This window comes from Pristis pectinata, chromosome 15 (assembly GCF_009764475.1).
Source record: "Pristis pectinata isolate sPriPec2 chromosome 15, sPriPec2.1.pri, whole genome shotgun sequence".
NCBI classification, from domain to species: domain Eukaryota; kingdom Metazoa; phylum Chordata; class Chondrichthyes; order Rhinopristiformes; family Pristidae; genus Pristis; species Pristis pectinata.
In genome coordinates, this window is record NC_067419.1 from 40,400,785 (window position 1) to 40,427,589 (window position 26,805).

At 41.7% G+C, this 26,805-nt stretch overlaps 1 protein-coding gene across 1 annotated transcript in view; it reads right to left on the minus strand.

The window, feature by feature from the left end:
* The window catches only part of LOC127578419 (chemokine-like protein TAFA-2), a 192,207-nt gene that overhangs the window by 96,895 nt on the left and 68,507 nt on the right, over nt 1–26,805 (minus strand). The window contains exon 2 of the mRNA XM_052030427.1: nt 21,866–21,948. Coding sequence (XP_051886387.1) covers nt 21,866–21,947 — 82 coding nt within the window. The 5' untranslated portion in view covers nt 21,948. The remainder of the gene's footprint in view (nt 1–21,865; nt 21,949–26,805) is intronic.

Below are 26,805 nucleotides of genomic sequence, written 5' to 3' on the forward strand. Positions count from 1 at the left end.
CAACTAGTGCTGAGGCTACGTCAGGAGACAGAACACTGCCTGCATAATATTGCTTTTAAAATTCTTTCCAACGACTAGTCAGTAAACTAAACATTCAGTGGTTTTAAGCTCTCCCACCAATACCTTGCTCCACCATAGATTGTATTGTCAACTGGTAAGAGAGTCAAGAAAACATTTTTCTTTATTTACCTGTTTTTACAGTCACAGTATGTTCTATAGTCAGTTCACAGAACCTGCGGCAGGTTAGATTGGCACCCAGAAGCTCAGTCATGTGAATGGAGATTTTATAGCATTGAGGGAGGAAGATAAGAATGTAAATTACACCTTTTTAATTATTTGAGTTTATCTTAATGTTGAAAGTGTCTTTTGTATTTTAGGTGCCTTTTTTTCTAAATTTTAATTACCTTTAACGTGTTTATTTCATTTTTAATTGTATTCAAATGCTTCTAGATATCGGGCAATTGAGAAATCTGACAGATGGCAAAGCTGAGGGTATCTTTTTTCACAGCTATTGTAGACGTTATTTGCTGTGGTCCACCTTTGTGGCCTAATTATAATGTTTCTGCAACCAAGCAGGATCTCACTGAATGAGTTCTGAATGCTTCTGGCCAGAAAGATCAGCCTTTCGAATACAAATCAGTTACAAATCCAACCTCAACAATGAGTGCGGAAGGCAAGGTGCTTCCAGCAAATTTCAGTTGGTGTAATTACTCAATGTTGGTTGAGGGATGAATGAACCAGGGGCACTCTTTGGTCTGCTATTTGTCTTACATCTTAGACTGGTTTAATATCTTATCTGGCAAAGAGAAGTTTTAACAATTCAGCTGTCCCTGAGTACTGAACTCTAGGCTTTACTGTTGTGCTCAAGTCCACAGTTAGTGCTGCTGCCTCAAAGCTCCAGGGGCCAAGGTTCGATCTTGACCTCAGGTGCTGTCTGCGTGGAGTTTGCATGTTCCTCTGTTACTGACAGACACTCTGGTTTCCTTCCAGATCACAAGATACAGGAGCCTGAGGGCACGTACCACCAGGCTCAAGGACAGCTTCTATCCCACTGTTATAAGACTATTGAACAGTTCCCTTATACAATGAGATAGACTATGACCTCACAATCTACCTTGTTGTGACCTTGCACCTTATTGCACCACACTTCCTGTGCAGCTGTGACACTTTACTCTGTAATGTTATTCTTTTTACCTGTACTACCTCAATGCACTCTGTACTAACTCAATGTAACTGCACTGTGTAATGAATTGACCTGTACGATCGGTATGCAAGACAAGATTTTCACTGTACCTCGGTACAAGTGACAATAATAAACCAATACCAATACCAAAGGTAAGTTAGTTGGCTGATATAAATTAACCTTTAGTGTAGGTTATTGGCAAAAGAACCCATGGGGTGTTGATGGGCAAGTGAGAGAGAATAGGCTACTGGGGGAAGGGGAATGGGACTATTGGAACTGCTTTGCTGGGAGCTGGCCCGGACCCAAGGGTCTTAGTGGCCTCAATCTGTACCATAGTAAGTAGGCCAAACCAAAAAGAGAGCCACCACCAAGCTCAGATGACACGTATTAGTCAATGATGGAGAGATCAAAATAACTAAGAGAATGGCCATTCTTATTCTTAACAAAGAATGAAGGTATTTCTTCTCCATGCTCGAACTTGTCAAAGAAAATGCAAAGTTAATAAAAAGGTTAGCAAAAATCAGATTGGGAAAAGAAACATAATATTAAATCTGTCATTTTGGTGGATTTACTATAAGAATGCTATTGTTTCACATATGCAAAGCCTTGACAAATATAGTGCTTATATCTTTAGTCTTTATTTACCTTCCATGAAAATGATGAATGTATAAATAAAACTCACCAGTATCAGAGGGGGAGAGCACAAATTGCACCATTGGTGACAAATGTCCCCATTTAACCAAATGTCAACAGAAAAACAGAATCACCGCAGGCCTTCATCAATCAGATATTGCTGGAAATTTGCTGTCACATAATGATTTTATTCAGAAGAAAAGCTGCAAGCTGTCAACTACTGGCCCATTCTACTGGGTTATTAGCAGCAAAAATCCCAGGCTAGCTAAGTTTGAAAATAACTCAACCAAAGGAGTTGGCACAACACACATTTAAGATACAAAGTGACAAGGACAAAGAAGGGAAAGTGAAGGAGAAATCTTTCTGTGGCAGGAATGTAGACTTTCTGTTTAAGTCATCAAAGGCATGAATATGAACAGAATCCCTAATGAGTACTTGTTTCCTTTTTTCAGGCACAAATGAGTTCCTAAATATAAAGGGGCAGAGAGTCATAGAGTCATACAGCACAGAAACAGGTCCTTCTGCCCAACAGGTCCATGCCGAACAAGATTCCCATCTAAGCTAGTACCATTTGCCCGCATTTGATAACAGACCTGTTTCTAACCAGGAGATTGGGCAGGCACGGTAGTGTAGCAGTTAGCATGACGCTATTACAGCGCCAGTGACCCGGGTTCAATTCCAGCCACTGGCTGTAAGGAGTTTGTACGTTCTCCCCGTGTGTCTGCGTGGGTTTCCTCCGGGTGCTCTGGTTTCCTCCCACATTGCAAAGACGTACAAATTAGGAAGTTGTAGGCATGCTATGTCGGCGCCAGAAGCGTGGTGACACTTGCGGGCTGCCCCCAGAGCACTCTACACAAAGAGATGCATTTCACTGTGTGTTTCGATGTACATGTGACTAATAAAGAGATCTTATCTCTGTTCCAGGATAAAATGAAGTCATTTATAAAATAATCTTCACTAATTCACTTTCACCAAAACAATCGGGTAAATGAGAAATTATGCATGGTAGTCTTTTGGGTTAGTGGACATTTCAGAGAAACTTCTGTGAATGTGTTGGCTTTAATCCACTGGATAATTTACTGGTATAAAACGCCCAGGAGTTTTTGTTTATGAAGCTTACTGATTTTGGATGAACTTCGTTAGAAGTTACAGATTGAGAAATGTTAATTATTACACTGTAAATAGTGTTCCATGGTACTAGAATCCTGGGTATACCTGCACTTGAAGATTTATAAAAAGCAATTTAAAAGATATTTTAGAAGAATTGAAGTTTATAGCATTATATACATGGAGAGCAAAATACACCAGGTTATTAACTTCTTCCTTTTGAGTCACTTACAGAACCAATACGCTCAAGAAACTAGTGTTTCCATTTTCCTATGTGTGTGGCTCTCTGAGTGCCCGATAAGAGATATGAGAATACTGCCAATAGTGTCTCTCCCAAAGTTAAACACTACAGAGAACAAGACAATGCAGATGCTGGAATCTGAAGCAACAAACAATCTGCTGGAAGAACTCAGCAGGTCAAGCAGCATCTGTGGGAGGAAAGGAATTGTCAACGTTTCGGTTCGAAATCCTGCATCAGGACTGAGAGTGGAGAGGAGAGATGGCCAGTACAAAGGGGAAAAGGGGAGTGGCGAGAAAGGAGTCTGAGGTGATTGGTGGACTGAGGAGGGGTGTAAGAAGACAGGCAGGTTGTGCCAGGTTGGGGAGGGGAGCAGGGAGGGGGTAGAGTTGGGGGACAGTGGCAGGTGAATGATAGATGGAGGCAGAGAGAGAGAGAGGAAAAAGGATTTTAAAAAAGATGGAGCGAGGTTGGGGGGATGGGGGGAGTGTGAAGATGGGGGACAGCTGCTGGAGGGAGATAAGCAGGAACACAAAGGGCTACCAGAGCTGGATTCTGATGTAAAGAAGGTGAGAATGGGAACCATTAGGGGAGAGATGAATGGCAGATGGAACCAAATTGGGGGGGTGAGGGACAGGGAGACTCCACTGCCTTGGGATAAGGAGACAAAAAATTCTGCAGATGCTGGAATCTGGAGCAATACACAAAAAGTGCTGGAGGAACTCAGCAGGTCAGGCAGCATCCATGGAGGGAAATAAACAGTCGATGTTTCGGGCCAAGACCCTTCATCAGGACTGGAAAGGAAGAGGGCAGAGCCAGAATAAGAAGGTGGGGGGAGGGTGAGGAGCACACACAGGAAGGGGATAAGTGAGTCCAGGTGAGAGGGGGATGGTAGGTGGGTGGGGGAGGGGGGAAGGGGGGAAGCTGAGACGTGATAGGTAGAAGAGGCAAAGGGCTGAAGAAGGAGGAAGCCGGTAGGAGACCGCAGTGGACCATGGAATAAAGGATGGCGGAGGGGAGGAGAGGAGATGGGCAGGTCATCAAGGCAGGGGAAGGGAGCCACAGGAATAACAGAAGACAAAGGAGTGGGGGGGTGGGGGAAAGAAGGGGTTTAGGGATAAGGAATGTCCTAAACTTAGATACAATGGCTGAAATGAGAATCACATCATCTGGAGAGGAGCCACAAACACACAGTTCAGGACTGAATACTGCCCCTCACATCTCCACTGTATCATTCAGTGATGGAACATCATAAAACAATGTTCTTTTTAAATCCCTGCCACATGTCAAAATAAAGAACAATACTTCTATAAACAATAACTCAAACACTCAGTGAAGTTATCCACACATACTCTGAATCATGAAATGTTCTTCAGTCTGGGCTGATTGTTGAGTTAAAACTATGCATACATCATCTCAAAGTTCACAGAAAGATATTGTCTACTATTTGCTTACACTGGACCTATAGCCTAGAAGTTTAATGCGCTATTTTAGCAATGTTAAAATAATTTAAGCAGTTCCACTTATGCTGTTTTAGAAAGCTCCAAAAAATGCAAAGTGCCTCAGGGATAGTGGCCATTGGGAGTCAACTTTTCCATATTAGTAACACCTTCTCTCACAGCTATAACCTCAGGAAGTAGCCCATAAATTGGCACACCTTGATAAACTAGCACTCTTTCCGCAACTACAGAGAGCTGGCAAAGAATAAGAGCTGTACTGGAATTTTATCGGAACAGTGTAAGAGGCCAAAGTTAAATAGGTCAGAGTGGGAGTGGGATGGAGAATTCATGTGGTAAATAGCTAAAGCGTTCCGATGAAGCCTAATGTTATCTCAAGGAACAGCATCTTCCTACTAGGCACATTATTTTTCTCTCTCTACAGGTGCTGCCTGACCTGCTGAGTATTTCCAGCATTCTCTTTTATTTCAGATTTCCAGCAACTGCGGTGTTTGTAACGTACTGTGCTGCTGCTGCGAAAAGCTAAACCTCATGGCATTTATACCCTGTGTTTTTCTGCCTATGACAACAATAAACTAGAACTTGAACTTAAATCTGGGCGGGGGGGGTGAATTGATAGGAATGTGGGTAGAATTAAAAAATAGGATTATTGTAGGATGAGTGTTGATGAGTGGTTGATGGTCAGCACAGACTCTGTGGGCAGAAAGGCCTGTTTCCGTGCTGTATCTCTCTATGATTCTACGTTAGCCAGCTTCCATACTAGAGCCCTGAGGCACCAACAACTCAGGTGAAGGCACTGGGCAGATCAATTCACCATCATCTGGGACATGGCATGCTCTGATGTATACATTTGGTTTGATAGGATTATTCATAAATAATTATGATTACTTAGGGGTGAATTATCCCTCTAAAGAGTGCCTTTTTTCCCTGGCGCTAGTCCTCTTGGCTGGTGACTCAGATCCTGCATCTAAGCTAACTTCCAAATTACGTGCATCATCTGTACCCAAGCAGGTGAACACATGCAGCTGTGAGTGTTTCAAAGATGCTGGAGCATTCAGGTCCGATACAGGAGTGTTAGTGTCAGTCAGCATTGCCAATGATTGACATCACGTACTGCCTACTGTACCCATACTGAGCAGCCATTCATTCCTGAATGCTTTTGCCCTTATCAACATGGCTCCCAGTGCGACCCACCAAACAGCTATGCATTGTTACCATGGAGACAATCTTGGTACTCAAATGGCAGTTTTAACCAAACAAAGGCCGTTCCTTGTCAGAAATCAGTGCTGATAATGGACATCAAGAAACTTTGGAAGTGTAAACAAGACTTGGCAAAAAAACAAGCAAGGACTTGCCCCTTACTGTTATCTCCCTGAAGAATCCATTAGAATTCCAGGGAAAATCCAATAAACATTGAAAAGAAAAAGGACATGCTTTCTTTCTTTGGTTGAGTTCAATGAGTCAGACCATCAGGAACCCTCCCTGATCTACAGATAATGCCATGAATACTTTAACATCTATTTTAAACAGCTGCAAGACCTCTTTTATTTAAATAGAGTAAGGCACCTCCCAATGATACAGCATTTCCTCCATCCTGCAGCATTCTTCAGAAATTAGGAGCTCATGACCTGGAGTATTCTATTGTTCTTCCACGGGATCTGGGCATCACTCAGTGGACTAACATTTATTGTCCAGCTCAAATTGCCTCTGAACAGTTAAGCCACTTCAGAGGGCAGTTAAGAATGCAGCATTTGCTTTGGTTCTGTGGTCATACATGGACTAGACTGGGTAAGGTAAGATATCTTTATTAGTCACATGTACATCGAAACACACAGTGAAATGCATCTTTTGCGTCGAGTGTTCTGGGGGCAGCCCTCAAGTGTCGCCACGCTTCCGGCGCCAACATAGCATGTCCACAACTTCCTAACCTGTACATCTTTGGAATATGGGAGATAAACCAGAGCATCTAGTGGAAACCCACGCAGACACAGGGGGAACGTACAAACTCCTTACAGACAGGGGCCGGAATTGAACCGGGTTGCTGGTGCTGTAATAGCGTTACACTTACCACTACAGACTTCCTTCCCCATAGGACATCAGTGAATGTAAAACAACACACTGCCGTCTACATAAAACTGATGTTGCTTTAACAGCGATACACTCCAAGTGCATTAAATTGCTTAGGAACCTTAAGCTGTAGTTCCAAGTGATGTTCCAAATCAGCCATTCAAAAGATTAGAAAAGCAGATGAATATTTACAACAATTCAGTATTTTCAAGGTCTCCATTATTGGTAATAGCTCTTTATTCCAGATCCATAACATAGATTTAAATTCCCCAGCTGCCATGATGAGGTTGGAACTTGTCTGCAGATCAATAGTGCAAACCTCTGGGCACTAGTCACCAAAGGAGGTCATAACCTTTTGTGTCAGGGTACTTGTGCCATCAATCGTGTAAAGTTGTCAATGAAACAGTTCATTCTGACAACAGAAAGCATTGACAAATGGCTCCAAAAAGTCTTGTCATTTCTTTCCTTTTAAGGGTTAAATCAAATTTTAACAATTAAACTGTTTACGTCAAGTTATTCATTCCATTTAACAGTTGGCTGAGGGAAGAGCAATCGATTAATTACCTTCTAACACTAGTGTTAATAATAACTTCTTATAATGCTATTGTAATAAAACAAAATAACAGTGAACAACCTCACAATGAACAAATTGCAGAAACCCTCTTCACTCTAAGAAGAGTTGAAAGACATATCTTAACCTCTTAGCCACCATGCAGAGTCATTTGGCTACAGCTGGTTTCTTTATTCTTGTGTTGCCAGGAATTGCTATTTGAATGCCCCTTCTTTTAGCCTATATACAGTTTGACTACTGAATAGTGGTCGCTTGTTTGCATAAAATTTCTTAATCAAGTCAGGTAGAAGAGAGAATAGTTTTAAAAATATAAAATAATTAAAATAGTAGAGTCTCATGTTCTGGAGTATTTTATTTGTTCTTCCAAGGGATGTCAGAGTCATTGGCTAGGCAAACACTTATTGTCAATTCCCAATTGCCTTTGAACCGTTAAGCCATTTCGAGGGGTAGTTACGAATACACCGCTTCCTGTAGTTCTGGGATCACATATGGGAGAGGATAGTATATTTCCTTCCCTGAAGAAAAGCTTCAAATTGTATTTTCTCAATTAAGCTTAAGATGTCACTCTGTGGCAGCTTCAAGGAGAATGGATCTTAGAGCATGGTTTTTCTTTGGTATCTTGAAGTGTCAGGCAGGATAACAGCCAATGGTGGTGCCCTCTTGTTTATCTGTGCATGGTTTTGTAAAATGGTGTTGAATATTCTGCAGTTGCCACTAATTTACCGCCCCAGTAACAAGTGCATTGCATAATCATGTCAGCAACAGTGGCTGATTGTCAAATATTTCCCTGCTAATGCTGAGAAACATAAGTCCTTGCTGTCGGATAGCAATCTGCTTACAGAAGTAATTAATTCTTCTGTTTCTTTCTCTTGTTGTTCGTTTTAAGAACCTTCAGGTTCACACATGTGGCTATTAACTGGAAATTTTTCCTCTCGCCTGCAAATTGCAGCAAATGAACTGTCCCAGACCACACCAATTACTGACCTCTCTGAATAAAAAAGCCCTCCTGTGGTGCAACTAATTGGAACACTTAGTAAATCTTCAATCGACGAGACTTCAAGTTGTATCTAAATGATAACCAGCATAGCCTTGCAAATTTTAAACACCTTTCAAACACACACACAGTCTGGCTTGTTTGTGGTAAAATGAAGAAGGAATAAATATTTGCCCAGTGGGTACAAAAATGATAGTTTTGGACTTAGAAGAGATAATATGTGATATTAACCCCAAAATTATTTGCTAATGTTACGTGGTTTCATTATATCCTGCTGTCACTGAAAATAGCATGGTATGCAACAGGTCACATTACACATAAATGTCAACTTGTTCTCCATAAATGTGAATCTTATATATGAATTTGAGTCCTTTTATGAATAAATTTAGTCGTATTATAGGTGAAAGTTTAGCTTTGTTACATTTGAATGCCAGTCTTGTTATATATAAATTATGTTGCTCCAGTTTCAAAATATACATTAGTCATTGAAATTACAGTTCATTTTCTTAAATAATGAATTATGCTTTTCCAGTTTCAATACAAGGCAAAAAAATCAAAGAACTACAGATGATGGAATCTGAAATAAAAACAGATAATGCAGTAATTACTCAGTAAGTCAGGCAGGATCTGTGGAAAGAGAAACAGAGCTGATGTAAAAGGCAACTGGAAGTATAAGGGTTCAACTGGAAATGTAAGGGTTAATGGTGTGTAGCTATTGTTCCTTCAACCATGGTGTGATATTGCTTCAACCATGGTGTGACTATAGTTATGACTGCAAGGTGTGCAGGTGCTGGCGAGAAACAAAGAAGTGCTTAGGGCACATCTTATTTTGCCAGAAGTTTGCTGTGAGCAACTGCCCTAGTATGTGCAGTTTCCCACATAGGTTTCTTTAGATTAAGTATAAAAGGAGGGACACTAACCTGTAAATCTCTGAGTGGGGATCAGTACAGAGCTCGGGTTACACTGTTTACTTTTTCTCTGTATCCCTCACTCACGCTAGCGTTAAAATAATAAAGCATTAATTGTACACTCTTTGGTTCTGCTGTTGTCTGATTTATTACAGCGCGGGTCAACTTTCACACTGGGAGTGAGACAAATACATAGGTATTAAACTGCAGGGAAGGTGACGGAAAGGTGGATAGGACACAGGGACTGTCTCTGAGACAATGAGGGCAGGGTTGGCCGGGAAATGAGCTGTAAACAAGAACATCTGGTTGATTGGTGAAAGGGGGCAGTTAGGGATGACCCAGTCAATTCTGACACAGACAGAGGGTGTGAGCCACTTGAAGGTGTAGATTTCAATCTAAAAATGGGAAGGCTGCAGTGTACCCAGACAGAAAATGAGGTGTTGTTCCTCAAGCGTGTATTGAGCCTTGTTATAACATTCCAGAAAGCCACAGACAGATGGGTCAGAGCCAGAGTGGGAGAGGGATGAATAATTAAAGAGGCAGGTAACAGGAAGCCTAGAGTCACCCCATGGAACACAGGTGCTCCAGAGAGATTGGAATTAGTGTGCTACATCTGCTGTTCACAGTGATCTCTGTACTGGAGAAACCAAACACAGATTGGGTGACTGTTGTATGGAGCACCTGTTTCAGTCCACTGGGGCAACCTAAGCTTCCTCTTGTCTGCCACTTTAGCTCTCCATCCCACTCACACTCTGACCTACCTGCCTGTAGTTTCCTACATGGTTATAATGGAGTCCAATGTAAGCTTGCAGAACAGCACCTCATCTTCTATCTGGGCACACTGCGGCTCTCCGGCTTCAATACTCAAATCTACAACTTCAAGTCATTCTCTTTCTCTGTTCTCTGTCAGAACTGGCCAGATCATCCAGCTGTTATATTGGTTCAGATTTTCTGTCTCCATTAGCACGGCCAGACCGGTCTTGTAGCCCTGCATTTCACAACATTTACATTCCTTTGTCTGTGTTCTCACCCTCTCTGCCCTCATTTCATTGTTTGATGAACAATGGACTACAATCTCTCTAATTTGGGTTTAAAATGGGCGGCACGGACTCATTGGACTGGAAGGGCCGGTTACCACGTTGTAAATAAAACTTAAAAAATTTAAAATTTAATCCAGTGACCACATGACTGTTGCTTATAGTTTACCCCCCAAGCCAACCCTGGCCTCACCCAATCAGTGTTAGTCCCTTTGTTCTAACCATCCCTCCGCTACCCTGCTGAAGCTTGATACTAACCAAGGGGTTTTCAACCTGAAACATTCACTCAGTTTTTCTTTCCACAGATGCTGCCTAACCTGGTAAGTATTTACAAATCTTTGTTTATATATATGCACAAATCAAATTGGAGACAAATATTTCATCCATTATCCTATTTGTTTATGTGCAGTCCCCGAAGTATTCAACTAGTGCTTAGCAGTAGAGAAATGAAAATATCATACACAGGCTATCCCTGGGTTATGAACACCCAACCTATGGACTCCCCTACATACGAAAGTGCTCCCAAAATATTATTAAATTCAGAGGTCTGATGAATGTACGGACATCCTACGAATGGCAGAACTAGTTTCCTCTCTCTCTCTCTCTCTCCACTTTTAGTAATTGTCCTTTCTTATCAGTCTTATGTACTTCAAATGTCATTCATTACAATACTGTAGAGGTATAATTACCATATCAAGTGATTTTTGAGTAGTTTCCAATTTATGGACAAAATCGACTTATGGACATCTGTGAAAACAGAACCCATTCGTTACCAAGAGACAGCCTGTATGTAAGAAAGACCATAAGCAACAGGCCAGCAGCTGGTGAAATAAGTAGAGACTCCGTGCTGGTAAATCAATGGTCTGCCTTACAGTTTCCAGATCCCCAAACGCATTGCATTAATCCCAACAGGAAACATAGATCAGAAAACAGACTCGAGAAAAAAAACACATTACCATGACAAAGATCTCGTCTAAAAATCCAAGACTATCAGGTTGCTTAAAATGTAGAGCACTTTCCCAAAATAGGCTTAATTTTGAGAAGAAAGTGTGAATCCACAGAATTACTGAATACTTCTCTGCCAATACAATCTACTTTTAGAGTCATCAGTTATATTAGCCTTGGACCACAGGCAGTAAGTCTTGACAGTGTCCTGTAATGTCAGTGATGTTCGTGGATGAAAATTATTGAGACCTTTTACACACTGGGCTCAGATTTTCTTGATAGCTTCCCATTTGGTAGCTGCTAATTACGGCTAAAGTCCCATTGTGAACATCCCCACGTTGTAACTATGTGGACTGAGCCAAAGGTCGTTGCACATGCTGAATCACCACCAGCATAAGAACTGATCAATGGGCTGAAATTCAGCTTTTAATGAAAAGTGGGAGATTGCCTCATTTCTCCTTGTAATTAATGTTCTGCTGCTGAGATTGTGGAAATAAGCAGTTCTTAAACTATGCACTTGTGAGAATGCAATTTTGTTAGTGACACATTATTTATGAAGGGGATGGAAGCACTTCAATGTTGCATGTGAAAAGGAACCTCAACCCAAGCCTCAGCATTAAACTACATATAAAACTAATTGCTGCTCAGAGCATAATTTAGACTGGAATAACATTGTGTATATCTAGAGTTAGTGAACCCCACTGTTGGTAAATTGGTTTATTATTGTCACATGTACCAAGGTACAGTGAAAATATTTGTCTTGCATGCCATCCATACAGATCATTTCATTACACAGTGCATTGAGGTAATACAAGGGAAAACAATAACACAATGCAGAATAAAGTGTTATAATTACAGAAAAAGTGCAGTTCAGGCAGACAATAAAGTGCCATGCCATAACGAGGTAGATTGTGAGGTCAAGAGTCCATCCTATTGTACTAGGGGACCATTTAATAGTCTTATAACAGCAGAATAGAAGCTGTCTTTGAGCCTGGTGGTACACGCTTTCAGGCTTTTGTATCTTCTGCCCGATGGGAGGGGGGAAAAGAGAGAATGTCCAGGGTGGGTGGGTCTTTGATTATATTGGCTGCTTTACTGAAGCAGCGAGAAGTGAAGACAGAGTCCATGGAGTGGAAGCTGGTTTCTGTGCTGTGCTGAGCTGTATCCACAACTCACTGCAGTTTCTTGTGGTCTCGTGCAGAACACTTGCCATACCAAGCCTGATGCATCTGGATAGGTGCATCGATAAAAATTGGTGAGGGTCAAAGGAGGCAGGCCAAAGCGGACACTGCCTTGTTGTTCCTCACAATTTCCTCAGTAGTTGTGCATAGTTCATCAGTTGATCTAGTGCAAAACTGGAAAGAGTTGTCACTCAAAACAACATAACATTAGAAACAAGTACAGTTGTAGGCCACATGTCTGTCAGGTCTGTTCAGCCACTCAATCAGATTGTGGCCAATTCTGTACATTAAGTCCACTTTCCCACCTGATCCCAGTATCCCTTGATTCCTTTAATGTCCAAAAATCTGTCCAAGTCTTGAATAAACTCAATGCCTGACTATCCACAGTACTCTGGGATGGAGAATTGCAAAAATTTATAACCCTATGAGTAATGAAATTTCTCCACATCTCAGTCCTAAATGGTACTTATCTTGAGATAAGACTCTGCGGCTGGAGAAATCACCCTCTCAGTCTCTATCTTGTCAAACCCTTTCAGAAGCTTGTTGCCCAGAAATTCACTCCAAGAGGTAGCACTAAAATCTCTATATAGTCACAGCCACTCTGCTTTCAAAACTGACTAAGTTTGAAAACACAAGTATCAGGAAGAATGTAATCAACACAATGAACTCGCAGTCCAAGGACTGACCCAGGAACAAAATGAGGTCTGTCTGCATTCTTCTTCTGTGGCCATCCCTGAGGATTGAGGATGACTTGCTTCCACTCTGGTTTTGTGGGATCTAAGGTGACTGATGAGGCCAATGTGGGAATGGCAGACTCTGGCAGATGGGATAGGAGATACCCAATGGGATGGGTGGATGGATGGTTTGTGAGGTGGTCCATTCTTTCTGCTGCTTTGGCAGGGCTTCAGTGTGTTCCTGATGTAGTAAACTCAAGTTTCTCAATCCTATTATGAATGCTTCTCCACTTTGAGTGGTCATGATTCAGAGATTCCCAGAAGACGATGGTGATGTTGCATCTTCAACACGTCCTTGAATCTTTTCCTCTATCTGCCCGGTATGAAGCTCAAGATCGAGTGTCTGATCTCATGCATGCATATGACGTTGCCTGTCCAACAGAGCTGACAGACGAAAGATAGGGCCCAATATTCCAAATGTTGGCCAGGGAGAGGACACAGATACTGGTTCACTTATCCCTCCAGTGGATCAGAGGGATTCTGCAGGGAGAGCTTTGGTGGTATTTTTCCAACGCCTTGAGGTCTCTACTGTAGGTTATCCAGATCTCAGAAGTATATAGGACAAGGATCATATGTAATTGATAATTTGTTTATAAATGTCGTGTGTACCGAGATACAGTGTAAAGCATTTGTTTGCATGCAGGATATCAGATCAGGTGCAGTGTAGTAGATTTAGTATTCCTCATCCAGGTTACAGCCAAGGTCTCCCACTCACCATCATCACTCATCAATATTTAAAGATTCACTGGAGACACAAGAGACTGCAGATGCTGGAATCTGAAGCAACGAGCAATCTGCTGGAGGAACTCAGTGGGTTGAGCAACATCTGTGGGAGGAATGGAATTATCGACATTTCAGGTCGAAACCCTGCATCAGGACTGAGAGTGGAGGGTTTAAAGGTTCATTAATTGTCAAAATGCCAAAGGAGCTTCTTTGTCCACCTCGATGCAAACTTGTTCATGTGGAATTTGGGGGCAAGTGACACGTTAAATTTTCCTCCAGCCAATACAATTGCAAATTCCCTGCAACAGCATTAATAAAACTAACAACAGCACCCCCTGTGGGTAATCCTATCAAACAGCAACATCACATGAACTCGATTGGAAATGGTCTTTTGTTTACTTGTTCACATCAGGTGTTGCCTGAATACATCACCAAAACCTTTATTATGAGGAATAGTATTTTGGAGACACTTCAATAAAGTCGACATAAATATGGATGTCTTCACGTGTAGATCAACAATCTTCATTTTAAATGCAAGGCTCTTTTCCAAAGAATAGGTTTAAACAATGCAAAGTAGAAATATAACAAAACCTAAGTTCATAGGAATAACAGGCCATTCAACCATTCCACCATCAAGAGCAAATTTATCCACCTACTTAGTTTCCATGTCCCTTATGCATGTGGCATAAGGAATATAGAAACAGATTCGGTCTGATGTCAAGCGTGATGGAGTACGTGCTCCCGTCTGGATCAATGGTGCTGAGGTGGAGATGGTTCAGAGCTTCAAGCTCCTAGGTGTAAGTATCCCCAACAATTTGTCCTGGTCCAGCCACGTGGACGCTATGGCTAAGAAAGCACACCAGCGCCTCTACTACTCAGAAGGCTAAGGAAATTCGGCATTCCCCCAATAATCCCACCAATTTTTACAGATGCACAATAGAAAGTGTCCTATGCGGATGTATCACAGCTTGGTATGGCAACTGCTCTGCCCAAAACCACAAGAAATTGCAGTCCATCATGCAAACCTTCATTGACTCCGCCTACACATCCCATTGCCTCAGGAAAGCAGCCAACATAATCAGGGTCCCCTCCCACCCCAGTCATTCTCTCTTCTCCTCCCTCCCATGGAGCAGAAGATACAAAAGTTTGAGAGCACGTACCACCAGGGTCAAGGACCGCTTCTATCCCGCTCTTATCAGACTCTTGAATGGACCTCTTATATGCCAAAGATGATCACTTGATCTCTCAATCTACCTCATTGTGGTCCTTACACTTTAGTTGTCTACCTGTACTGCATTTTCTCTGTAACTATAACACTGTATTCTGCATTCTGTTATTGCTTTTACTTTTGTACTACCTCAATGTATTTATGTATGATATGATCTATCTGGATGGCATGCAAACAAAAGCTTTAAACTGTATCTCGGTACATGTGACAATAATAAACCAATTACCAATTAATTAACAGTTACAGCTTTTTATGGGAGCAGTTTCTATACTTCTCGCCTTGGTCTGATTCCAAGTTCCTGTCCCTTTGTCTGAGACTCCCCTACAAGCAGAGAGTAGTTTCTCAATACTTGTGCAATTAATTCCTTTAAAAACCTAAAGAGCTCAATCGAATAAAACCATCCCCTAGTGTCCGCATGTGGGAATGTACAAACCTTGTATTTTTACATACAAATAAGGATGTAATCTAAATAAGCTGCATATTTAGTCACATTCCTGTGAATTAGCCTTGCATTCCTTCCAAGGACAACTGTGTTTTTCCTCAAAAAAAGTTATTAAACTAAAATATAATTTATGATGGACTTAAAATTTTCAAGTTTGATCACTAACAACCAAAGATAACGACACACAGAAACCCTATCCTAAAAGATTGTCTTTTTTATTTTTACAATGATAAAACACTGTATTAAAATTATATTTACTGAGATCAGCCATGCATTTTGCTTTCAGAGTGTGGCTTAGCATCCAATCATTTTTGGCTGTGGTCACATAATGGAATATATTAGTCAGTGCTGGGACAGAGTAATTAGAGGGGAGGGGAGAATCCGGATTACTAAAATGCAGGTGGCAATGGCATTGACTGTGGAACGTAATACTTATTGTCATTCCCAACTTATTGCAATTAATTATTGAAACCAAAAGTTGATGCATTTGCCTAAAGGTTTTATTTAATAACCAAAAACACTCATTTTTTTGCCAAGGTAATAACCAAAAGAAAATCTCGAACAGGAAGATTTAAATCAAAGTAATTCGAGCAGCTTTAAAGGAGCAATATCACATTTTCAATTTTTCAAGCCACCTCTAAAACGACTTGCCTTGAAAATGAGGCTACAGACGTAGCCTCAAATGCATAGACTAGGACTTTATTCCCTGGAACGTAGGAGATTGAGGGGTGACCTGATGGATGTATATAAGATCCTGAGGGGCATGGACAGGGTGAAAGTACATTATCTTTTTCCCACGGAGGGGGTGTTAAAAACAAAAGGTATAGGTTTAAGATCAGAGGCAAGAGATTTAAAAGAGGCATCAGGGGTAGCTTCTTCACACAAAGGGTGGGGCGTAATTGGAGTGAGCTCCCAGAAGTAGTGGCTGAGGAGGGCACATTAGCAACATTTAAAAGCCATCTAGATAAGTACATGGTTAGGAGAGGTTCAGAGAGCTATGGGCCAAATGCAGGCAGATGGGACTAGCTTGCTTGGTAATACAGTTGGCATGGATGAGTTGGGCCAAAGGGCCTGTTTCCATGCTGTATGACTTTACAGAGTTATCCTGGTGGACAGCACTAAATGTTATACAATCCTGTTGCCTGGATTGAAGGACTTTAACTATGTGGAGAGATTGGGTAGGTTAGGCTTGCTTTCTCTGGAGCAAGGGAGGCTGAGTGGTGACCTAATAGAGATATGAGATATGATGAGATATGATATGTGATAAGATATCTTTATTAGTCACGTGTACATCGAAACACACAGTGAAATTCGTCTTTTGCGTAAAGTGTTCTGGGGGCAGCCCGCAAGTGTTGCCACACTTCCAGCACCAACATAGCATGCCCACAACTTCCTAACCCATACGTCTTTGGAATGTGGGAGGAAACCGGAGCACCCGGAGGAAACCCACGCAGTCACACGGGGAGAACGTACAAACTCCTTACAGACAGCGGCCAGAATTGAACCCAGGTCGCTGGCGCTGTAATAGCGTTACACTAACCGCTACACTACCGTGCTTGCAAAGGAGTGGAGCAAAACTTGTTAGAAAGTTGAAAATGAAGTCTGGAAGACACTTCCTTTTCCAATATTAAATTAGTAAATGCTTCTAAGGATGTTCTTTTCTACTTTCCAGTTGGTTACAGCTGTCATTTTTTGCTCTGAGTTCATTTGGAAACTTGCTTAAGCAGCCTTTGAGTTATGCCCCATACACTATCATAAAGAAGTTTATCCAACTGAGGAAATTAGAATTAAGCTGGCCTGCATGAGCTGATATAACTTGCCTGGACACCCAATAAAAGGAAATCTAGTTTTATCCTTCTTCAGTTCCTTCTCTGATTGCATTATATGGACTGTGACTTGCTCTATCTCATCAGAAGCCAAGTATCTAGTCTGTCATTTATAACCAGTGGGTCCAAAGAATATTCCACTAATTTACTTGACAGTTTTCTCACATTTCTCTGATCACTAAGTGTAATATTAAACTTCAAGCTTGTCAGGCCTTTTCCCTTCAAACAAAATTGCCTTCAGAAGATTCTGTCACCAATTCCAGGTAATGGAATAACTATGTTTTTGTGAAATTATCTACAATGTTGTCACTTTTCATCATCGTTGCATTTGGGGTAGTCAACACAATCATATCTCACAAAGGTAGGGCTCTAATCACCTTCCCTTGACATGTAATGCTCTCGTATGTGTGAATCCCCCACATTTAACATTCTGGGAGTTTGGAGAAGGGGGATGAGGTTGGGGAGTGGGGAGTGTGAGGGGTTTTTATCATAATCCAGGTTTAATTAGATTGGTCACAATCTATTCTGTGCCTACACGACCAGCTCAGATGTCCAGTATTATACAGCAAATAATAGAAAATCATCTCAAGGCTCAAGTTGTTGATGGGATACTCTCCACTTGTCTGGCTGAATACAGCTCCAACAACACTCAAGAAAGCTCAACCCACCCTGGAACAGCAGCCTGAATGATTGGCACTTTATACAACAGCGTAACCATTCACTCCCCACCACCAACAATGCTTTGCAGCAAGCTCACTACACTTAGAACTAGAACACTACAGCATAGTACAGACCCTTCGGCCACAATGTTGTGCCAACATTCTATCCTTGCTTCTAAGATCTATCTAACCCTTCCCTCCCACATAGCCCCCTATTTTTCTATCATTCATGTGTCTATCTAAGAGTCTCTTAAATGTCCCTAATGTATTTTCAACAACATCTCCCAAACATGCAACCACCTGGGTCAGGGGTAGCAGGTACTTACAATTTTATCCCCGGTCACATTTGGGAACACGTCACCGCTGATGGATCCCAGTGTGGTACTCACTACCTAACAGCAACGTGAATATACCTTCGCCAAAATGACTGCTGCAATTCAGGGAAGCAGCTCATCATCTCATGGACTACTCTGGTTGATCATTAAACTCTGGCCCGGCCAACGACACCTACATTCCGTCAGTGAGTACAACCACACAATACAGACTCAAGAGACTGAAGATGCTGGAATCTGGAGCAACAAACAGTCTGCTGGAAGCACCCAGCAAGTCAAGCAGCATATGTGGGTTAAGAGAGACTGCAGATGCTGGAAATCTGGAGCCATCAACACAAACTGCTGGAGGAACTCAGCGGGTCAGGCAACATCGATGGAGAGAAATGAACAGTCGATGTTTCCGCTCAAGACACTTCATTTGGACGTTCATCCTGATCAGAGACCTTCATCCTGATGAAGGTTCTCGACCTGAAACATTGAATGTTCATGTCCCTCCATAGAAGGTGCCTGACCTGCTGAGTTCCACCAGCGCTTTGTGTTTGTTGCTCTGTGGGTCGCATCCCTGCATCAGGACTGAGAGTGGAGAGGCGAGGTGTCCAGTATAAAAGAGGAGAGGGGGAGTGGCGAGAAAGGAGTCCAAGGTGATTGGTGGACTGAGGAGGGGTGTAAGATGACAGGCAGGTTGTGCCAGGTAGGGGACGGGAGCGAGGGTGGAGGTGGGAGACAGTGGCAGGTGAACGATGGATGTAGTAAAGAGGAAAAAGGGGATAAAAAACAGATGGGGAGAGGGGAGGGTGAAGGTTGGAGACAACTGCTGGAGGGAGATAAGCAGTGTTCTCACCTCTCCCTTTCTCCTCTTTATACCAGCCATCTCCCCTCTCCACTCTCAGTCCTGATGCAGGGTTTCGACCCAGAACGTCGACAATTCCCTTCCCCCACACAGATGCTACTCGACCCATTGAGTTCCTCCACCAGATTGTTTGTTGCTGTTGAACCACACAATACCTTCAGCAATATACATTCTTGATCATCAGACATTAAGACCCTTTCTTCGAACAACAGACCCTTCCCAATTTCTCGTTATCAGGGATCGTAAATAAACAGATTTGAAAGACCTACTGTGACAGTACTCTGTATGTTTTGTCACCGGCATCATGTAGAAGTCCTAGAGAAGGCGCATCGGAGACTTACAAGGTTGATGTCTGGGTTAGAGAGTTATAGTTATGAGGAGAGACCAGCTAGAATGAGCTGGTTTTTTTTGGAACAGAGCAAACTGAAGGAAGATTTAATTGAGACACAAGAGACTGCAGATGGAGAGACACACAAAACACTGGAGGAACTCAGCGGGTCAGACAGCATCTATGGAGGGACGTTTCGGGTTGAGACAGTTTGTCTGAACTGAAAGATAGAGGGGAGATAGGCAGTATGAAAAGGTGGAGGGAAGGGCTGGAGCAAGAGCTGGCAGGGGATAGGTGGATCCAGCTGAGGGGGGGGGGGGGTGGTGATAGGTAGCTGGGGGAGGGGAGAGTGGGAATAGCATCTTCTGTCTAGTCATGTTGCATCCTTTGAGACCCAACAATGAATTCAACAATTTCAGATATCAAGCCTTCCAGTTTTTGTCAGAACTGGCAGTTCTGAAGTAAGATAGTCATAGCCTTTTCTCCCAGGGTAGGGGAGTCTAAAACTGGAGGGCATCGGGTTAAGGTGAGAGGGGGAAAATGTAAAGGACATCTGAGGGACAAATTTTTTTCCACACAGAGGATAGTATAGGGAATGATCTGCCAGAGGAAATGTTAGAGGCAGGTATAATCACAATGTTTTAAAGACAGGGACATGGTAGAGGCAGGTACAATTATGACATTAAAAGATATTATGGACAGGTTCATGGATAGGGCTATAGGCTAAAACCACAGGGGAAATGGGACTAACTCAGGCACTTTGGTCAGCATGGATGAGTTGGGCCGAAGGACCGGTTTCCATGCTACATATCCCTGTGCTTCTATGGAAGGAGGCCAATTCCACCTGTTGTATCTATGCTGGCACCCAGAATGATCCCATTCCCCATGAATGTTCCCTGTACCTAGGCTCCCCGCAGACTCTAGCACTCACTTACACACTAGGTGCAATTTACACTGGCCAATTAACCTACCAACCTGCACATCCTTTGGGAGGTCTGAGGAAACCAGAGAAAAACACATGCGGTCACAGGGAATACATGTAAACCACACAGACAGCACTGGAGGTCAGAAATGACCCCGGATCACTGGAGCTGTGAGGCAGCAGCTCTACAATTTAATTTGCTGTGGATCAGGATTATCATTTAAGAAAACCCTGGCCCTTCCATGCCTTTGGCATCTCCTCTGCCTACGGGCAATATTGCTAAGCAGCTCGTCTGAATCATATCCCCAACTTCCAGATCTGGTTCCCTCTGGTACCAGATCAGTGGCATCCTGCCACCTGAATAGAAAGTTGTGGATGTTGGGGCCTGGGGTTAAAAGAGGCTCTCCTGGCATCAGATGGTACCACGTTACCAATTTTACTAATCACCCTGACATCACCTCTTCCCGCAGAGAAACTGACACTCTGGGAAGCAGCAGATTGAAAGGAAAGAGATTTGGTCTCTTGTTCCAGTCAAAATGACGATGTCGACAGAAACTCAAGGTAGGACTGATTGAGCAGTTGGATATAAAGAACAAGTGACACAAAACCAGGGTAAAATAACCAACAAGATGAGACAGAGAATGGTGGAAATACTCAGCAGGTTAGACAGTGTCTAAGGAGAAAGAAACAGAGTTAATGCTTCAAGGTGAAGAGTTCTTGTCAGTCTCTGTTCTCTGTTAGTTCTGTGCCTCTCCAAAGATTTTGGCCAACTTCTGGAGTATCTCTGGCATTTTCTGCTTTTACCACAGATTTCCAGCATCTGCCACACTTTAGTTTTGCATTCCTGTTTGACATTAGTCTCCTCCCCTTCCCACAGCTGTAAAAGGAAAGGCTTGTGTGCCTGCCGGACCTTTCACAACCTCAGGACGTCTGGAAGTGTTGCACAGCTAATAAAGTGAATTCTGAAGTGCACTCACTATTAGAATGTAGGAAGCATACATTTCCTGATTCCTGTTGTCTAATCCTTCAAAACAAATATCTGTCAAATACATTGACTTGCCTATTTTCCTTTATATTAATTAATGTTAAAGTGCATTTGTGATTTAGAAACTACGAAAGTAACTTAAAATAAAATCTTTCAGTACAACTTTCAGAGTTGAACCAATAGCTATAGTCATGTTTCTACTGCTTCCACATTCTCAGCACCCAGGCTGAAGATTATAGAGGGAAACAAGTTAATTAACATGAATAAGGCGACTGCACTCTGGTCAACACATTCAAGATTATATTGGGCTTCAATAGACATCATTAAAGGCCTAACATACTTCAATCTTGTCAAAAGCAAACTGAACCTTTCATTTTTTTTCAAATAGCTGGGTAAGTTATCGGTTTGTGTACATGATTTTTTCATGGATAGGATACCAGCTAATGAAGCCAGTGAGCAAAGGCAGGCAAAATAATTGAAATCAAAAAAAGTTGACAATGTGAAATATTCCGTACCTTTATGAGGGTTTGCAGCTGATATCAATTTTCCCCAGAGGGTTATCACACATATGATAAGTATCAGTGTCCCTTTAACCATCCTTCAAAAAAAAGAGAGAGATTATTGTTTAACAGATTGTTTTATCTCCTGTAACAATTAATTGATTACTAATAAATAATTCAGCAATAGCAATAAATGCATATTTAACATCTCAGTTTTAAAATTCTCATCTATGTTTTCAAATCCCTCAGTGTCTTATCCTTCCCCGACTCTGTAACCTCCTCTAGCTTTGAAGATAACTGTACGGTTCTAATTCTGGACCCTGGCACACCTCCAGTTTTAATTCCTCTTTAATTCTTAATTCTCCAGTTTTAATTGTTGATGACCATTACTGCAAAAGCGCAAAGCTCTGAACTTCTGCTCTCAATCTCACCACCCTCTACCACTCTTTCCTTCTTTTGGATTTTCTTTAAAATCTATTGCTTTATCCATCTGTTTTAGTTTCTCTCCCTCCATTTGCACAGCCTGGCTTTCTTTGGCATGCCCTGCTATTAGCAATACATAACACAGGCAGAGAAGCTTAATCTACCTCTAAATGCCCATTAACCCATTTGATCTGGTCTCACCCCATCGCATATATTCCCTTTGTTCTATCCATCCCTTTCATCGTCTTCTCCGAAGTTTAAATTACTTTTTTTAATTTGCTTTTCCCTGTTCTGACAAAGGAGTTCAGACTTGAAATGTTTGCTGTTTCTCTCTCCACAGATGCTGCCTGGTCTGCTGAGTGCTTCCAGTGTTTTCTGCCTATATCTCCTTCATGTTGTTTGATATCAAATATAGTTTGATACCCTTCCTGCGAAGCATCCTGGCATATGTTAATGCTTTAAAGGCACTATATAAATGTTGGTTACAACATTGCAATACTTCTTTTCAATGGTAATACCATGAACGTTCAGTCATCAGCTTTTGAAATAAAGTGTTGCTAAAGTAACTACTGTTTTTTTTATTATTTAAAACTATCAGATTGACACAATTCAGAATTTGTGTGCAACTAAACAGCAGGAGGTTTAAAGAAACTTGTGATTGGTCCCATTGAATCATCTTGACATAAATTTGATCCCTCTTCCTTTGAATAACACACCATCTAGCACATACTGCTGCAGGTGAGAATTGAAACCCGGAACTTAATGGGAAAGAAACTCAAGGGAAAACACAGCATTTTTCATTAATCAAATCTTGTTTGTAGCTGAGGAATAAGCTGGCATCTTTAAGCTAAGAAACCTAACAGAAGTGATTTCAATCTTCCCCAAATACATAACACCTACAGCACCAGAGAAACATATTAATCAGCCCTTTGTTATCCAAAATGAAACTCCAGTCACTTTTTCTATTCAGATTAATTACATACAAAATAATGGCTCTGCAGCAGATCTCCCATGTTAAAAGAGCTTACAAATGAAAATGTATCATATTCCTAAGCCAATATCACTGCAAAGACATCAATTAAAATTTGTCCTCTGATGTCTGAAACTTCAGATATTTAAATCGTTGAATGCTTAATTTTCTTCTAGCATTACATCACTTCATAGGGAAGTTGGAATACTATGTGCTGTCAACAACCTTTTTTTCAGCTAAATCTGGCTGGCGTTTTCGTATGGCATTGAGGAATGCTACACTGGGTTTCAGGTGTGGCATGGAATCAAGATCTTCCTCTGTTCTCTCAGGTGGGCAGAAGGGTCTCAGGGTATTATTGGAAGAAGAGCAGGAAATCACTCACAGTATTCAGGCCAACATTAATACCTTAACCATGTCACTAAAGAAAAAAAGATTAAATGGCTGTTTAAATCATTTCCGATTGTGGGACCTAATTGTACACCAACTGAGGGCAATACTGCAAAAGTGATTACGTTGGTTTTAGATCAATCTGAGATTGTGAAATGTGACTCATGAATGTAAATTTGTTTTCTCTTTGTCCACATCAAAGTAAAAGTCAAGTTTATTGTCATATGCACAAGTACATACATGCACAGGTGCGATGAAAAACTTACTTGCAGCAGCAACATAAATTAAATATAAATTATACGAAATAACACAAGGAAGAACATAATTAGAATAAAAAACTCAAAGTCCATTATAGTGCAAAGTTATCATAATGTTGCTATACTGAGTTAGTGATTAGGGTTGTGAGGGTTTGTTCAAGAACTGAATGGTTGAAGGGAAGTAGCTGTTCTTGAACCTGGTGGTGTTGGACTTCAGGCTTCTGTACCTCCTGCCCAATGGTAGCTGTGAGAAGGTGGCATGGCCCCGCTGGTGGGACCTTTGATGTAGATTTTTGCCTTCTTGAAGGCAGCACCTCATGTAGATATTTCCAATGGCGGGGAGGGGATAAGATAACTTTATTAGTCACTGTATATCAAAACACACAGTAAAATACATTTTTTGCATAGTGTTCTGGGGGCAGCCTGCAAGTGTCGCCACGCTTCCATCGCTAACATAGCATGCCCACAACTTCCTAACCTGTACATCTTTGGAATGTGGGAGGAATCCAGAGCACCCGGAGGAAACCCACGCAGACACGGGGAGAATGTACAAACTCCTTACAGAGAGCGGCCGAAATTAAACCCGGGTCGCTGGCGCTGTAAAGCATTACGCTAACCGCTACACTACCGTGCCTGCACCTTACTTAAACCAGCACACTTCTGTCAAATCATCTCTCAACCTTCTTTGCACCAAGGAGAACTAAGCCAGCATCTCCGTTCTAACCTTGTCACTGAAATCCCTCATCCTTCAAACCTTACCTATTAGGCTGGACAGTAAGTATGGGGACTGATTCATTTAACCCATCCAGCCATGAACGCATTCAATTGTCAACTCCACCTTTGATTCATATCTACTATCTGCTGGAGGAAATCAGTGCGTCAAGCAGCATCTGTGGGGAGGGAAGAAACTGTTGAGATTTGGGGTCAGAGCCCTGCATCTGGACCAATTACAGACTTGTATCTCCAGTGATTCATATCCTTTAGTTAAAAAAGAATAATTTACCATGCATTAATTGCTGTCTGTGAAAGAGTGTTCCAAACTTTACCATGGTTTCAGTGTAGTCATGTTTCCTGACACATGAATGATAGAAAAATAGGGGGCTATGTGGGAGGGAGGGGTTAGATAGATCTTGGAGCAGGATAAAACATCGGCACAACATTGTGGGCCGAAGGGCCTGTACTGTGCTGTAACGTTCTATGTTCTATGTTCTAACTTCAGCCTAATTTTTAGACTTGGAAAATCAAAAAAAAGCTGCAGATGCTGGAAGTCTGAAACAAAAAACAGAAAATACTGGAGACACTCATCAGCCAGCATCTGTAGAAGGTAAAACCAAATTTCCAATGTAAGGTCTTCAACCTGAAACTCCGCCTTTTCTTTCGTAGATGCTGCCTGACCTACTGAGCATTTTATGTTCCAGCATTTTCTGTTGATATTTTTAATTTTTCGGCTATGCTCTCTGTCTCCAGCCTTCTTCCCAAGAAAAGGAGCTTCCCTCAACATAGCCCATGGAGAGTTTGGAGATCACTCAACTGCATCGATCTCTGATTTCTCAAAATAAAATTGTGTAACATGGGAGGGCAGTTAAATGATATTTTTATAAGATCCCTGCAAATTTTTAATGTACAAGCAACATGATACCACTAGGGCATATTTTTTCCAAAAACTTGTTTTATGCTCCTTTGAGCATGAGTGGTATTAAGCACTAATGCACCGAAAATATTGACTTTATACTCTGGGGAAAGGCAACCCAATTAGCAAAGCATGCTTGATGCCATTGGCTTTTAATAAATATCCCCAGTTTTGTGCAATTTCCTTTCAAAAGAAACCCAATACGTCTCGTTCTGTATTTTGCTCAGGCCTTTTGGGATGGGGACACCTTACTATTTCTCATAAAAAGACAAAAAGAATCTACCAAAATTCACAAATGTGTCAGGAGGGAATAAAATACAACACACTTCAATAATCTCACCAGTGACCAAAGGGAGAGTTCTGCAAGATGTTAACACTAATATGTCTTGAGATACTATAGGCAAGGGAGGCAGGGAGGGTCTTGAGAATAGTTTTGGGGGTGAGCTAACAGAAGTCTTTAAAACAATGAGCGTATTTGAAAAAGTATAGAAATTATGCTCAAATCTGTGGGTGAGTCCAAAACTACAGGTGATAAATTATAGAATTATGGAACCCAGGGGGAGCTAGTAAGGTGGATTCAAAATTGGCTCGGAGGTAGGAAGCAGAGGGTGGTGATTGAAGGTTATTTCTCAGAATTGAGGCTGGTGATTAGTGGTGTGCCGCAAGGGTCAGTGTCGGGACCCTGGCTATTCGTTATTTATATAAATGATTTGGATGTGAATGCACAAGGCTTGATCAGTAAGTTTGCAGATGACATGAAATTAGGAGGTGGTGTTGATAGTGAAGAAGGTTATTGTAGATTACAGGGGGATCTTGATCAGTTAGGGAAGTGGGCCGAGGAGTGGTGAATGGATTTCAATACAGATAAGCATGAGGTGATGCCTTTTGGAAAGTTAAACCACCATAGGGCTAATACTATGATTGGTAGGGCACTTGAAGGTATAATGGAGTAGAAGGACCCAGGAGTACAAGTGTATAGTTCATTGAAAATGGTGTCAGAGGTAGACAAGGTGGTGAAAAAGACGTTTAGCACACTGGCCTTCATCTGTCAGGGCATTGAGCATCGGAGCTGGGACATTATGTTGCTGTTGTGTAAGTCATTGGTGAGGCTGCACTTGGAGTACTGTGTACAGTTTTGTTCACCCTGTTTTAGGAAAGACATGGCTAAACTGGAAAGAGTGCAGAAAAGATTTACAGGAACGTTGCCAGGATTAGAGGGCCTGAGTTATAGGGAGAGGTTGGCCAGGCTAGGTCTTTATTTTTTGGAACGTAGGAGAATGAGGAGCAA